This window comes from Oryzias latipes, chromosome 5 (genome assembly GCF_002234675.1).
Source record: "Oryzias latipes chromosome 5, ASM223467v1".
In the NCBI taxonomy this organism is placed as follows: domain Eukaryota; kingdom Metazoa; phylum Chordata; class Actinopteri; order Beloniformes; family Adrianichthyidae; genus Oryzias; species Oryzias latipes.
Window position 1 is genome coordinate 2,483,702 of NC_019863.2, and position 14,457 is coordinate 2,498,158.

General features: G+C 42.6%; 1 protein-coding gene and 2 long non-coding RNA genes across 5 annotated transcripts; 1 reads left to right on the top strand and 2 right to left on the bottom strand.

The window, feature by feature from the left end:
- Positions 1–1,137: 1,137 nt before the first annotated feature.
- Positions 1,138–8,112, bottom strand: irf6 (interferon regulatory factor 6). Of its 2 annotated transcripts, none has more exons than XM_011474636.3 (8): positions 7,870–8,112; positions 7,447–7,623; positions 5,793–5,988; positions 5,527–5,616; positions 5,169–5,423; positions 3,817–4,209; positions 3,476–3,594; positions 1,138–2,432 (listed from the first exon to the last, which is right to left on the bottom strand). In XM_011474636.3, exons 2-8 carry the CDS (start codon positions 7,618–7,620, stop codon positions 2,202–2,204), a joined length of 1,458 nt encoding a protein of 485 aa, XP_011472938.1. In that variant the 5' UTR covers positions 7,621–7,623; positions 7,870–8,112; the 3' UTR covers positions 1,138–2,201. The 2 variants fall into 2 exon arrangements, with proteins under 2 accessions (XP_011472938.1, XP_011472937.1); XM_011474635.3 differs by having other exon boundaries at positions 7,447–7,700.
- LOC110015091 lies at positions 8,015–13,738 on the top strand. Its single transcript, XR_002290163.1, has 3 exons — positions 8,015–8,119; positions 8,479–8,617; positions 12,908–13,738. It is a non-coding gene; the product is annotated as an uncharacterized LOC110015091 (long non-coding RNA).
- Positions 13,047–14,457, bottom strand: LOC110015090. 2 transcript variants are annotated; one of them, XR_002290162.1, is made up of 3 exons: positions 13,389–14,457; positions 13,245–13,289; positions 13,047–13,160 (listed from the first exon to the last, which is right to left on the bottom strand). It is a non-coding gene; the product is annotated as an uncharacterized LOC110015090 (long non-coding RNA). The 2 variants fall into 2 exon arrangements; XR_002290161.1 differs by having other exon boundaries at positions 13,047–13,289.

Sequence of the window (14,457 nt, forward strand, 5' to 3'; positions counted from 1 at the left end):
ATCTGCCTTTAAAACCTGTAACCCTTGTGCTATCCTAGGCACTTTAACATTGGGAGTTGGGTCATCTAGACCCACTAGACAGTGCTCTGAACCTTTTTTCTTCAATGATTTGTGATCTTCACTGGTGTAAAACATTATAAATGAGTCTTTTCCAAGACAAAAACCTGAATGTCTCAGGTCTGGTTTGGCCTCATATTTGTCAGGGTTGTGTTGTTTCGTGGAAAGCCATGTTTGTAAAAGACTTTTGTTAAAATATATTTACCCCTTTTCTCTCCTAATTTATAACCAGTATTGAACAAAAATCTCTAATATTTTTGCTTCCAAAGTGGTTTGATGCACATCTGCAACAATAGGCATGAAGGGGTCAACACATTTTGTTGAATCAGTTTTTGATTGGCACAGGTGGTCTGCAGAGACTTTTCTGCCTGTGCCCCTCCTGACGTAAACCAGTATTGTATCCGGGCTGGGGACCGGCACAGGGAGACCCAGACCCGGACCCCTTTGCAGCTACATAGTTAGGCCGTGGCGTGAAGCGTCTTGACCCACACTGGATGAAGCTCACCACACCTCCTGGGAATCGAACCCTGGTTTCCCATGCGCCAACTGGGCCATCCAGCTGCTCGGGTTCATACATTTTGTTTTATCCCTAGTGCTATCTTAGATGACCCCCCCCTTCCATTGAGGTGTTCTCCCTACCATGACAAAGGTCGATAAAGGTGGAAAGATTTCATGTAATCCATGGACACCAGTGAAGATCACAAATCATTGAAGAAAAAAGGTTCAGAGCACTGTCTAGTGGGTCTAGATGACCCAACTCCCAATGGTAAAGTGGTTAAATATATTTCTGGTGTATCATAAGATTCATAACCCCTGTTGTAAAAGTAAAATATGTCCAACACAAAAGGCTTTCAGCTCTCATCTGTTTGTTTAGCTGTCGGACAGGACAAGTTAAAAAAATGCTAGATTTTAGTAAAACTTGAACAGCAACTAGACACTGCTGTGCAGCAGAAGATAAAAACAAATGCTTTTAACTTATTCTAACAACAAACCACACTGAAAGTAGTTTAACCCTTTCACCGTCAGTTTATTCAGTTATCTGACATGTTCAAAATCTAAACATAACAGACAAAACGTCACTAAAAAATCAAATATTTATTCAGATTGTTAGCATTTTTATCCAGCATGTGGCCCTAGAGCCTCAGGTTGCAGATTCCTGTGCTAAGCAAACAATTCAACTGAACACTAACCCCACTGACTTCCTATCATGAACACCTTAAGCCCCCCCCCCCCCCCCTCTTTTTTTCTTGCATTCCAGGTTTTTAATTAAAAGACCCAGAGGAATTCAAATGGCTTGGATCCAAGGTCAGCTGTGCTGAGCAGACAGATTTGAAGGTACTAAAAGATTACTAAGTCCCCAACTCCTTTTTTACAGAAAAAGATGCATTAATAAAAGTTAATAGGAGAAAAAAAACTTTGTTTTTAAAAAATAATGGGAATAAACAAAGAAAATGTTTAATACCAACAGATGTCTTTCAATCCTGTCATTTGTAACCATAAAAACCAAAGTTATGTAATCCTTTTTATTGATAAAATAAACATGCAGTTACAGAGCATATATACAGGTCATAAAACACAGTACAGCACCCAAAGTGCAGCAGAATAAAAACAGAGCTGTGAAGCTGACGGCTGTCAGGATACAGCACGAAAAATATCCTACAGTGTAAATGGAAAGATAAAATGGGAGAAGAGAAGCCCATAACAGTCCAGGATGAATTCTGCCAAAGCCCTTTAGAGGTCCAGAAACCCCTAACGCACACAGGTCCAGCTTGGACCGCTGGACTCTTAGGAAATGTGAGTTCTTTCAGGAAAAACACAAACAGGCTTCAGAACCTCTTTCTGGACTGAATGGTCAGACGATCAGCGGTCCGATGTGACTAAATAAGACACGGGGCAACATCTGTAACTTATTAACCATGAATGTTCCCTCACAGGAACAGGACTTTGGCCCATTCAAACACCACATGGGTGTTTGATGCATCATGCAGACTTCAAGGCTTAACTACGAGGAAACATTTTCACAGCAAAGGTTTAACAGAGACAGAGGCTACAGTACACTATGCATGCATGTAGGTTTGATTACATGTCAAGTACTTCTTTCCTAACAGAAGCAGAGTGAGAAAACACATGCGCAGAAGGCCACCTCACTGATTGTGCAGGGCTTGGACAATGTTCATGCCGGGGCCAGGAGGCAAAGCCCAGCCCTCCTGACCCTGGTGTGTCTGCAGCAAGCAGTACAGCTGCTTGAGGTGGGTCACGATGTTGTCTTTGATGTCTGGGATGGAAATCTGCAAGCGAACGCTGCCGCTGTCGAAGGATCGGGTGTTATCGTTGGAAAACATCTCACTTATCATCCGGGCCACCACCGGAATGACCTGTGAGGAGAGAAAGGGTTACCATGGAAACGCAGATGGTAAAGTAAGCTGTCTTTGGTTTCGCTGAAGCGGATCTTTTTGTTAAACCTCCACATTTATCTGGTTTCAGCATCGAAGACGATAAATAAACTTTTTTCTGCCCAAATGGGGAAACTTGGGGACACGACTACTTCGTGACTATGAGCCATTCGGATGGATGAGATCCATGAAGATCAGGGGTGGGGAACTCCAGGGTTCGAGGGCCGGTGTGTTTGTATGTTTCAAGATCACTCTGCTATACCTCATTATAAGTTAAACAAAACATAATTCCAGAGGTAAAGTGCACCTATGAGCTCTTGGTTTCGCTTAGATGATGAAGCAAACGTTTCTTTCAAAGAAACAGAGTAAGTAGTTCACTTCCTACTTCTTAGATACTCGTCTATCATTTTCTTCTGCTTTGGTCCAGTTTTCAAAACGATCCAATCCACCAAACAGCTTAAAGGAAACTATAAAATCACTCAGGTCTTTTCTACTGTCTTGCTGCTGTGATCAACTGTGGAATAAGGTATGTCAACAGAAATATTATGGTATTAATAAGAAGCTTGTTGCAAAAAATGTTTTGGATCGCTCAGAAAAGTGTTCCTTCTGTTTTTTGGGGAGTTAAATTAGAGCACTCTGGACCTGATATAGATACATATACATATTTTCTTAATTGTTTGAGTAAAATCCCGTTCTATGGACTAAAGTTAAAGGTTGGAAGTCTGTTGTAGTGAAAAACATCATAAAGCCACTATGTTGTATTTTGATCTTTAACTGAGCCACATTGTCACAAACTTCATAGAAAACACCTCAGAATGAGGATTTTCACAACAATTATTATTCTAGATTTAAAAATAGATTAATTGCAGGTCACAAACATTTATTTGCACATAAAAAATGACTGCATCACAGCACTATTTCAGCCAATGAAAACATGTCAGAGCTGGGAATGTTGGAAAACAAGCAGGAATGCAGTCTGGTATAGAGGATGTTTGCTTGGTGTCAAAGAGCTCACTGCTTCTCACCTGGACCATGATGAGCTTCCTCTCTCTGGGTCTTCCATCAGGCCACTCCTCCCCAAAACACAGACTGATTTCAAACTGGGGAGGTCTTGGTGTCTGGCCGCGTTGGTGAGCGATGACATCTGAATGTGGGGAAAACATTGATTTGTTTTTTAAGCTACAGCTAGAGCTCCTTTGTTTCTCTTCTAAAGGGCTACATATGCAGTCCTCAGTGTTTGTCAGAAAGTAAATGCTTATTTTTAAAACATGAATCTAAAAACTGCATTGCATCAGAATCTGTGTCCAACTTTGCTTTGTGGCCTTGAAGAAAAAAAGGTATTTATGGTGAAATAAAACAAACGTACCGCTAAGGAAAGACTCCAGACAGAAGAGTTTGATCTTCCTCTGCCGCTCTATAAGATTCGGTGCTGCTGGGTTTGGAGCGCACGGGCCGGACCAGTACACCTTACACTGGCAGAGGCGGATTGCATAAATGTCATGTCCGCTGACCTCAAGAATGAGGCCTCGGTCCATCACATCCAGCAGGCGGTGAGTGAAGACCCTCTGCTTGTCATTGGTGATGTGTTCTGGGGACGGGAAGCGCAGCTGCTCCAGGTTCACCGGCCCGAACAGCTCCTCCTGGTTGACCATGGGTCCCAGGTCCCCATAAAACAGCCTGCAGCCCTGCTGGTTGCTGACAGTTATGGTGGGACACATCTCCTTCCCTCTGTACAGAAACTGCACCTCCAGGTCCGTCACTGGGTCAGACATGGAGAGGAAATGACAACACTGGGACAGCGCACAGATCTGAAACACTGTCTGCATTCGGTCACAAAAGATTAACAAACATCAACGGCAACGTAGTGCAGACCGATAGGAAAATCATAGGTTCGGTTCCTGCGTTGCCTGCCCATGTGTCCTCACATTGCCTCTGGTGGTTATTGGGTGGCGCCAGTGTTTGGCAGCAGAGCCGCCTCCAATGTGTGAATGTGTGTGTTATGGGTGAATGGGAATGTTACTATAAAACGCCTTCAAGGAAGGTAGAAAAGCGCTAAACAAGTTTACTCCATTTACTAAAAAACAAGATGAGAGCTTTTTGTCCTACTTTAGGAGAGAAAAGGGAACCCCACCAACATGAAGTGTCTTTTGACGTTCCTTCACTGGAGCTTGTTGAAAGCATCCTTCCATCTCTGTGGAGTTTTGAGCTGTTAGGTCCTGATTGGTAGTTTTTCTGTGTCTGCAGGACTTCTTTAAAGACCTGCTCCAATGAAAGTGGTGTTTTTAACATGTTCTTGTAGCATGTTTTTTTCTGATGATGGCGGACGTACATAAAGAAAATTCAGCTTTAAACTGCATTTAAATTGCATTTCTTTATTCAAATCGTTGTGAATCAGGAGCAGACGAAAAAATGCTGTTTGAAAAAGAGCTTATTTGTGACGTACAAAAGACGCTGCGTAGGCCACAATCTGCCTGCTCTGAGCTCTTAGCGATGGGAAAGGGCGGTGGGCTTGCTCCACCCAAATGATCCTACCCAAGAGGTGAATTCCTAATAAACTACTGGCGCTCTGCAGAAACTATGTTTTAGAAACCAACACAGATTGTTTGATTTTGGCTAAAAACATCATAATCCTAATTAAAAAGACCACTGGGAACCCATTTACGATAGGTCAAAAGACGACTGGAGTGGGACTTAAAGACACCAGATTAAAACACTTACTTGGGAGAGAACTGATCCACATTTCTGGAGAAGCAAAAAATGAATCAGACAGAGGAGCCGGTTGCAGAATTGGATCAGGAAGAGGAGCGGGAGGCAGGTCAGCCATGGGTGTGGGCTGCATCTCCACATCCGGAGGCTCGATTTTGATGGGCTCCTCTTTGGGCCAGGCCTCATTAGAGGGAGGACAGCTGGCTGGGGGCATGGATGACTCTGAACCCATTGGGGACCACAGAATGAGTGGTGAAGGACTGGTGCCTGAATGGAGGGGAATCATGTACACACAATGATAATAAAAAAGTTGAATAATTATTCTTTGTTTCACAACTACAACTGACAGACTACAGCTACAGCCTCTCACCGTTGGACGGGTACGGAGGAAGAGACTCTGGTGTGTTTGGAACATCATCTTCAATTCCATCATCTTCTGTTGGTGTCCAAGGTCCAGTATCTGAGGAACATTAATAAACAAACAGAGGTTCATATTACAAAACAATCAAATCGATAAAACGTGCATTGTGCTCTGCTATGGATGGACGCCCGACAGTGGCTAGGATAGGCTCCAGCGACCTTAGAAGGGATAAGTGGGTTTGGAAAACGGACAGATGTGCATTCCTAATCGTTCACCTTGGTTACTGGAAGGCTGTGGAATGTCGCACACGTCATATATCTTCAGCGGGTTCATGGGGACCTCTTTGGTGCCGTCGTAAACGAGGTTGAATTCTCGGCTTTTATTCAAGGCACATCGAAGCTGGGCTTTCCACTTTGCAGGGTCGGGTTCATCCACGCCTTCCTGGAACTTCCCGGTCTCCACGGCCCACGCCTGCAGGAGAAGTCAGACGCAGACAGGAGGATCAGTTACATCTGTGGTACGCAAGGTTTTCTCCAAAAACCCCTTTGTCCAACACTTTCACAAACACGTGACGTTCAGAGATTAACAACGTGTCTGACATTTTGTGAGCTTTCATTTGCATTATCACTTGTTTTTTTTCCTTTAAACTGCCATGATGAGCAAATATCTTCTTGTGATTAAAAAAAGTTCATATCAGTTCATTTTACTGTAAGTTAATAATAATAATTTAAAAAATACATGTAAGAAACGTCTCATTTAGAGAAGATGTCTAGAATTTATTGATAAATCAATATCCTGGAGTCATTAAATGTAAAATGAATAAAATATATATTTATGTCAGTGTCTAGTAAGTAATATTCTGTTATAGATCTTTGTCATTTTGCAATTTAAGGTCCACTCCAATACAAATGGTGTTTTTAACATGTTCTTGTAGCATGAAGGACATTTTTAAAGAAAATTTAGCTTTAAACTGCTTTTTAATTGCATTTCTTTATTCAAATGGGTGCGAATCAGGAACAGACGAACAAAAATCCTGTTGGAAAAAGCCTGTAGATGTGACATAGAAGCTACTATGGCAAGCCACAAGCTCCATGCTCTGCTCCATTCTGATGCATCCACTTGCAGACAAATAGATCCGTGAACGTCTTTGTTTTCCTCGTCTGAGCTGGAAGCTGGAACCAAACTGTACGGCTGGTTAGCTCTGAAATTGTTGCCATTTTTGTTCAATGCTTTAACCGCTAATGTAAAGTTGTGGTGTGAGAAGCCAGACTGAGATGGTTTGGACATGTTCAGAGGAGGGATAGTGGATATATTGGTAGAAGGATGTTGGAGATGGAGCTGCCTGGCCGGAGGGCAAGAGGACGGCCAAAGAGGAGATATATGGATGTCTTAACAGAGGACATGAAGTTGGCTAACGTTAGGGTAGAAGATGTTCATGATAGAGTGAGGTGGAAAAGGATGATTCGCTGTGGCGACCCCTGATGGGAAAAGCCGAAAGAGAAAGAAGAAGTAAAGTTGTGGTGTGAGGGACAGTGAGCTAGCAGGAGATCATGTAAAGAGATGGATGTCAGGAAGTAGGGGCAGGCTTACTCTGGGCCCCACAACCCAGAGGCATTTTTCTGATGAACTCCTGCTGCTCTGCAGAAACTATGACCTAGAAAAGGACTTTTTTCCCCTCTAAAAACTGCATAATCATCATTAAAAGACCACTGGGAACACTTTGAAAACAGATCAAAATGGGATGATTGGAGTGGGACTTCAAATACTTTTCTAAAAAGTAACGCACTAATGCGTGGATACATTTTTAGTATAATACATAATAAATTAAAATATAACCTTATAATAATATAACACTGACCCCTCGGATTAAAAATAGGTGTTTACTCAAACATTTCCAGGTGATAAAGCCTAAAACAGTTGAGTGTTTACTTTAAATATGGTGTCCTCGTCCTCATGCTGCGGTGTGTGGCGCGTGGCGTGTTTCCATGGGATCTTGAAGCGCATGGCCTCACGGTCGATCCACTCCAGACCCGGGTACCTTCCACTGTTCACCTGAGCGACCAGCCAGGGCTTTAGGCGCACGCGGCGAGGGGTCACTGACATCCTCTGAGTGACAGGAAAGGAAAAGCCCTTCTCAGAAACCAGCAGGTCACCCACCCGCGGCGCCACCACTGCTCCTCCTGCTGAGTGTGAAACCCACGCAGACAGTCAGTCCACGGCCGCGCCGTGACCTCCAGGTCACTCACTGACCCTGTCTGCGCGCGCGCGAACACACCGACAGGTGTGTAAGAATAAAGGCAGTAAAAGCAGAAACACCTACACAGACGAGCGCGGAGAGAGCAGCAGCCATACCTGAGCAGAAGCAGGAAGTGGGAGAGGTCTGTCTGTGGGACTGAGAGCCACCAGCTGCAAATAACGCCGTCTGTTTCCTGCGTGAAGCCGAACTTTCCGAAAAAACACGAAGCTCGCCGAGGAATTCCTCGACGAGACGAACTGATAAACAACAACAGATGGAGAAAAGGCTTATCTCGGACAGCTGCAAACCGCCGGTGCTTTTCGCCCGATTCGGACCTTCCTCTCCTTCCGCCTTACCGAAACTCAGGTACGTGCGTGACGTCACACTGGTGACACACCTTTCCTGAGCAGCCAGGCGAGAGTCGAGCAGCAAGTATGTAGACGGGACAAATTACACTAAAGCGCTTTAAATATAATTTTTTTTGTAGGTCTTTTATTTTTTTGTTTCAACCTTAACTTTAAAAGTGTGTTTTATTCATTTGCAATTAAATGACAAAAAATATTTTACAAAAAGATTGTTGTAAACTAAGTAGCACATGTTTTCAGCTTGGTATGAAATTAAAATTTTAAAGAAGCAGGATTTATTATCTGTGTATGTACGTAAATGGTATTCGGTATTCTTAAAATAACATGGACAGGATGACCGACAACCGGCCCGTCCGGCAGGTGGAGTCAGGTTTGAGGTGGGAACAGGCAGGTGGAGGCTTTGCCATGATCCAGTCAAATCTAAAAACAGCAGCATCATAACAAACTCCACCCTGAAACCTTCCTGAGTATGACTCTGTCTGATCGTCTTCTCTTTCAGGTAAACACATGCTGGTAGCCATGGTTGTGACTTTGCCCTCTGGGCTGGAAACAGTCTCATTCAAATCTAAATGTGTTCTTTATTCATGTGATGTGTTCATTTAATGACAGCTGACTGGAGCATTTCACATGCATGTTGGTGTTAAATCACCCATTGTTTTTCACATGACCACTGTTCCCATTTGGTCTGAATTTTAATGAAACTTAAAAGTTTCCTCTACGACAGACTGGCGACCTGTCCAGGGTGTCCCCTGCCTTCGCCCACAAGATAGGCCCCGGCAGCCCCGTGACCCCGAAAGGGATAACACTGCTTAGAAGATGAATGAATGACTAAAAGTTTAGTAAAAGTCAAAAGTAAATAAAAGTCAATAGTGGGTATTTACATCATTTGCTGCAATGACGGCTTGACAGCAACTCAAGTCTATCCAGACTGTTTCACCTCCTCCACCAAGGCAAACCCTGGGGACCATGTTGACCTCAGGGTAGTGCTCACCTCGCCATCTCCACCCACACTGACAACCATCATTCCAGTACAAGGTGACCCAACACTCCTCATAACAGGACGGTATACCGTTGCTGCATTGTCCAGGTCACATGGTCTTGTACTGCATACGTGTGTCAGTGTAGTCTCCTGCAGCGGTCGTCTGTCATTCAAGTCAAAGCGGTGGAGTCGGTTGGCTTGTCTGGACTCCACCGTGCTTTGCTTGTACCCCCCACATCTGGTAAACGGACCTGCAGCTGTGTGGCGTTTGCTAAACTATGTCTGAGGTCAGAGGTCCTTAGGTCCTGGTCATGGTTGTGGTCTGTCAACTTTGAGACAAGTTCACCTGCAACGTCTGACTGCCTACTACCAACCTGAAGGCACTATGGTCAGGTGGTGCTGCTCGAAGACACTAGACAGTGCTCTGAACCTTTTTTCTTCAATGATTTGTGATCTTCACTGGTGTCCATGGATTACATGAAATCTTTCCACCTTTATCCACCTTTGTCATGGTAGGGAGAACACGTCAATGGAAGGGGGGGTCATCTGGATAGCACAAGGTAAATGGTAAATGGCGTATACTTGTATAGCGCCTTTCTTCCTACAAGGACAAAGTGCTTTACAGTCACACACACATTCACTCACACATTCACACACTGGTGGCGGCTCCGCTGTCAAACACAGGCGCCCGCCTACCACCAGAGGAAAGGTGGGGTTCAGTGTCTTGCCCAAGGACACTTCGACTCATGGGCGTGCAAGGCGGGAATCGAACCTGCAACCTTACGATCATGGGACGACCGCACTACCGCTGCACCACAGCCGCCCACAAGGGTTATGACACCCACTGAGTTTTTCACAATATCTCTAACTTGTAAGTGATGTTGTTTCTATGGGTCTACAAATCATGTGGAGTGCCTCAGGGTTTGAGTCTCGTACCTTTCCCATGTAGGTTTAACCTTCTGGGTCAGATCATCCACACATATGTTTCACACTACAGGTATGCTGTATGTAGCTCTGTCACCAAACCTTGCTGCACCAATCAGCTGAGTTTCTGCAGCGGTCAAACTTTCTCCCCTATCTGAATTTATATTCAGATCCAAACTCAAAACAACTCTCTTACCCGAAGCCTTTCTTCTTTAAAATGCTGCACTGTCCCCATTTTTAAAATATTTTGAATTTTGTGTGATTTTCTTTTAACACTGCCTAAGGCTTTTGTGGAACTGTGTTTGAACAGGCAGAAACCTGCCGTGCCTAGATTTCTTAATGATTCTGCTATTGATCTGTTCCTTCAGTCAACAATTTAAACAAAGCAAAAATAATCTGAAACTCAGGACAATACGTCACAGAGACTGCTAGAGCCACAGGTTTGAATAGCCGCATAACTTTCAGATTAATCATTGTTTTCCATCTAAACAGGATACAACACTTGTGGAATGCACACATTCACCATCTTTCATTCAGAACCAAAACAGTTTTGGAAAAAAAAGGTTCTTAAAGCTCCACATAAACTCAAGGTTTTCATTAAATAAGCACATTTGCTTCCTTTTCTCAGACCACCTTACCGAGCCAAAGGAAATCCAGAAGGGACATTGCTCTGTGCCACACATACCCATTCACAGCCTCACCACAGGCGCTTTCATGTTCACCAAAACTCATTTACACCTAAACTGCAACCGCAGACATGGAGAAGGTTCAATTGGCCTGTCATTTTTACAACTGTAAACATAACTGAGACTGTTTGTAATTTTCAAAAAAGTAAACCGTGATCTTGGCGTCTTTGAAAAAAAAATAAAATATTTAGAAAATCTATTTTTCATACCAGCACTTGCGGTTGTAAGGTTTTTAGATAAGACACATTTTAATCATATAATACAAACTGTCATTTAAATGGTGTCTTAAAAATTGGTTATGTAATAGAAGCTGATGATGGCCTGTTAAACAACTGTTAAGCTTTTCAAAAAAAAATCTATAGTTTAGGCTTTAAATAGATTAAAATCTAAAACCTGCTCTAACTAATGTTAAATGTAAGAAAACTTGAATGAGAACACTTCTGTGCTGTTATGTGCTGATCGTAAAGTCTTTCAGGGTCAAGCTTCTCCACCATTAATCATCAAGAAACAATCCAGCATCATTTTACTTTGAATTCATCTGCATTTTCAGTTTGAAAACGTAGAGATTAGAGGAAAATCAAAAGTGCAGCCATGAAATGACCAGCTCTTCCCTCTTTCTTTAAAGCATGACAGCCCTGTGATCAGGACTGTTTTAATCGTTAGCTTCGACGAGGGCTTTTTTGACTGGATAGGCGACATTTTTGTTTCTGCGTCTTGTATCTTTTAATTTGATGTTTTTATTGTATTTCATGACATCCTGTCAGAGATGGAAGTAAATCCTCTGACTAATCTGACATAAATGTCAGTTACATGTTCTTTCCTGTTTTAGTGATACGTTAATCAACAAACAGAGCGACTGTCATGAAGCACGGCAGTCAGAAGCTTTTTCTTAACTAGCTTTTCTGTTGAGGTACCAGTTCAAGGATTCCACGTCGCCTAAAACTTTCCTTTTTTTAAGTATTCTGACGGAAACATGTAAGCTGAGGTGCTACAGTTCCTTTACTAATTTTGCCATTGGCAGAGGAACCTTTTATTTTACTGTAGCCACCTTTTTTCTTATTATCCAGTGGGGCAAAATTGTATTTCCCCGCACAGATTCTGCAAGTTGTTCCATTGGAAAAGATGAGGTCTTTAATGTTCATTAACACTTGAACTGTGAGAGACGGAATGTAAAAGAAGAATCCAGGAAATCACAGCGTTTGATTCTTAAAGAACGTATTTGTTTAACGGCGCGGAAATAATAATTTGCTTCACCTGAATACTTTGTAATGTAAACCTGGTTGTCAATGAGAGGATACTATATCCTTTGTGGGGTCCAGATGACCCCACCCTTACATTGAGGTGTTCTCCCTACCATGACAAAGGTGGATAAAGGTGAGAAGATTTCATGTAATCCATGGACACCAGTGAAGAGCACAAATCATTGAAGAAAAAAGGCACGTAAACGTTGGGAGTGGGGTCATCCGGACCCCACAAGATAGCACAAGGGATACGTTTGCACCAGCTTTGAACACACATTTTGCTCCACTTTTCCCTGCTCAGGAGCAGTCTTGGGGGTGTTGCTGGGCTACAGAGACTTTCAGCTTGAGGTCCAGAGACTGGCTAGAGCACTCCAGATCATGAGGTGCTTACATGTAGCCACTCCGTTACTCGAGTGATGTGTTTGGAAGATCCATGTTTCATTCCCAAAACTCACTGATGGAAGGGGGTTATCACTCAGGGTCTTGTGGACAGGTGTCTTTTCTATAGATAAACAATTCAAACAGGTGAGATTAAAACAGGCAATGAGTGGAGGATGGAAGAGCTTCTGAAAGAAGAAGTAACAGGTCTGTGAAAGACAGAATTCTTGGTTGTTTGTAGGTGAGAAATCCTTATTTTTTTCACTATTTTACAAAAAAAAGTATTTAAAAACCAAACCATGTGATTTCTTGGATTCTCTTTTACATTCTGTCTCTCACAGTTGACGTTTCAACATTACAGACCAAACTCAGTTATTAGGTGGAACAAATTGCAGATCCAGTGACTGACAAATGCATATTGCCCCACTATATGGGCTCTTCATGTTTGCACGTTCCACTGTATTCTTGTTTTTAACGTTTTTCCTGTTTCTCTTTGCCTACAGGTTTTAGCTGGTCCACTGATTTTGTGTTCATCGGAGTTGTCGTTTTGTCTGATTTTAAAGCTTTTTCTTCTTTTTCAGTTTCCTTCTGCTGTCACTTTCCGTTCAGAACACGCTCACAAAGAGTATAAAGAATACATCCCTTTGATTGCACGTTCCCCTTTGCTAAAAAAACAACAGGTTTTGTGGGTCAAACAGAACTCAAATGAAGACAGTGCACTGCTTGTTGCATGACACATTTATTTAGCATCAGCAGATGTCAGCAGAGTGCATCTTTTTTCTCTCCGGATCTGAGTTCAGGTTTCACTTTGAAACACTGATATGACTCTGAAATCTGAAAGACAAGTTTGTAAATATACTTCCCGTTAGCTCTGTCAGCCACCATGCCTCATGTTCACCAATATTCAGAGAATCTCACATTCAATCCAGTTCTGTACTCCACTAAACCTCATCTTCACGACTGCTGAGAGATTGGGACAAATTTGTAGATTAACTTTCCATCAAGTAAAATTCAGCATTGTCTTTGAACAACATGGTCCTGTGATGGACTGGCGACTTGTACCTCCATCTCCGCGCTGAAGAAGCTGGGACAACCTCCAACGAGCCCCGTGAACCTATGGAGAACAAAGCAGGAAGAGAAAATGGACAGAACCAGCAAACCGTTTAACTTTAAGCATGAAATGAGTGATTGAATCCTCTAGTTCCAACGTGATTTCTAAAATGATATTTTTTCAGGACAGGACTCAAAGTTCAGGAAAAAAAGGTTGAGTCTGTTGTCTTTATCTTCTTTCACACATTCATGCAGGGGTCTGTGTGTATTTTAAAAGACAAGGTTCACTTGTGCAACTCTTTAACAAATATTTATGTAAGTTGAAACTGTTTTTGATTCAGTAAAAAGCCAATCATCTGTCAGGATTTGTTCTTGTGTGAAGTAACCATTTTACCAGCAAACTGAAAAACATATTTAAAAGGAAAAATTCTGCTGCAGTATCGGAATGTTTGTGATTTCTCCTTTAATAATTACCAAGAACAAGCATTAGAGAGCATCCTGTAGCAACCAAGTCAAGTTATCTTATTTTTACTTTTCTCATAATACATTTACATTTGGGAAAATCAAACTAATGTAAAGGACTTAGCCATGAGGTTAACTGGCTGTGTTTTGGTGGTGAGTGAGGGGCAATGCTATTTATGGAAAAATGTGAGTCGAGGTCATTCATTTTCCTGCTTTTGTCCTCTGTCTGTCTGGCGTTTGATGCAGTTTGAAACCTGTTAAAAACCCAAACGTGGAATGCGATTTGTTTGACAAACATATCAGGAACTGAAGTGCTGCTGAAATGAAGAAGCAGTTGTTTGGCCCTTTATTTATACCGTTGAGCTCCACTGAGAGAAAACTGTTTTCAAGGACGCCTTGGTCGTCCTCACACGGTTCCACAACCACAAATGCACCTAAGCTGCTCCACTGGAGCAAATCGGTCTTGCTCAAGGGCACCACTGAGGAGCAAACACTGCTGGCCATCTGTCCCTACCGAGTTGAGTCTTGGCCATTGACTGTATTAGAGAACTGGAGCGAGTGAGTGTGACATCAACCATAAAAAATGAAGTCAATTCAGTCACCATTTTTTTGTGATAAG

Coding starts and splice junctions, on each gene's coding strand:
- irf6 (XM_011474636.3), bottom strand. CDS start 7,620: ATGTCAGTGACCCCTCGCCGCGTGCGCCTAAAGCCCTGGCTGGTCGCT. Junction 5,989..7,446: donor ACGAGGACACCATATTTAAA/GTAAACACTCAA, acceptor CTTCTCCTGCAG/GCGTGGGCCGTGGAGACCGG. Junction 4,210..5,168: donor GTGGATCAGTTCTCTCCCAA/GTAAGTGTTTTA, acceptor TGTCTGACCCAG/TGACGGACCTGGAGGTGCAG.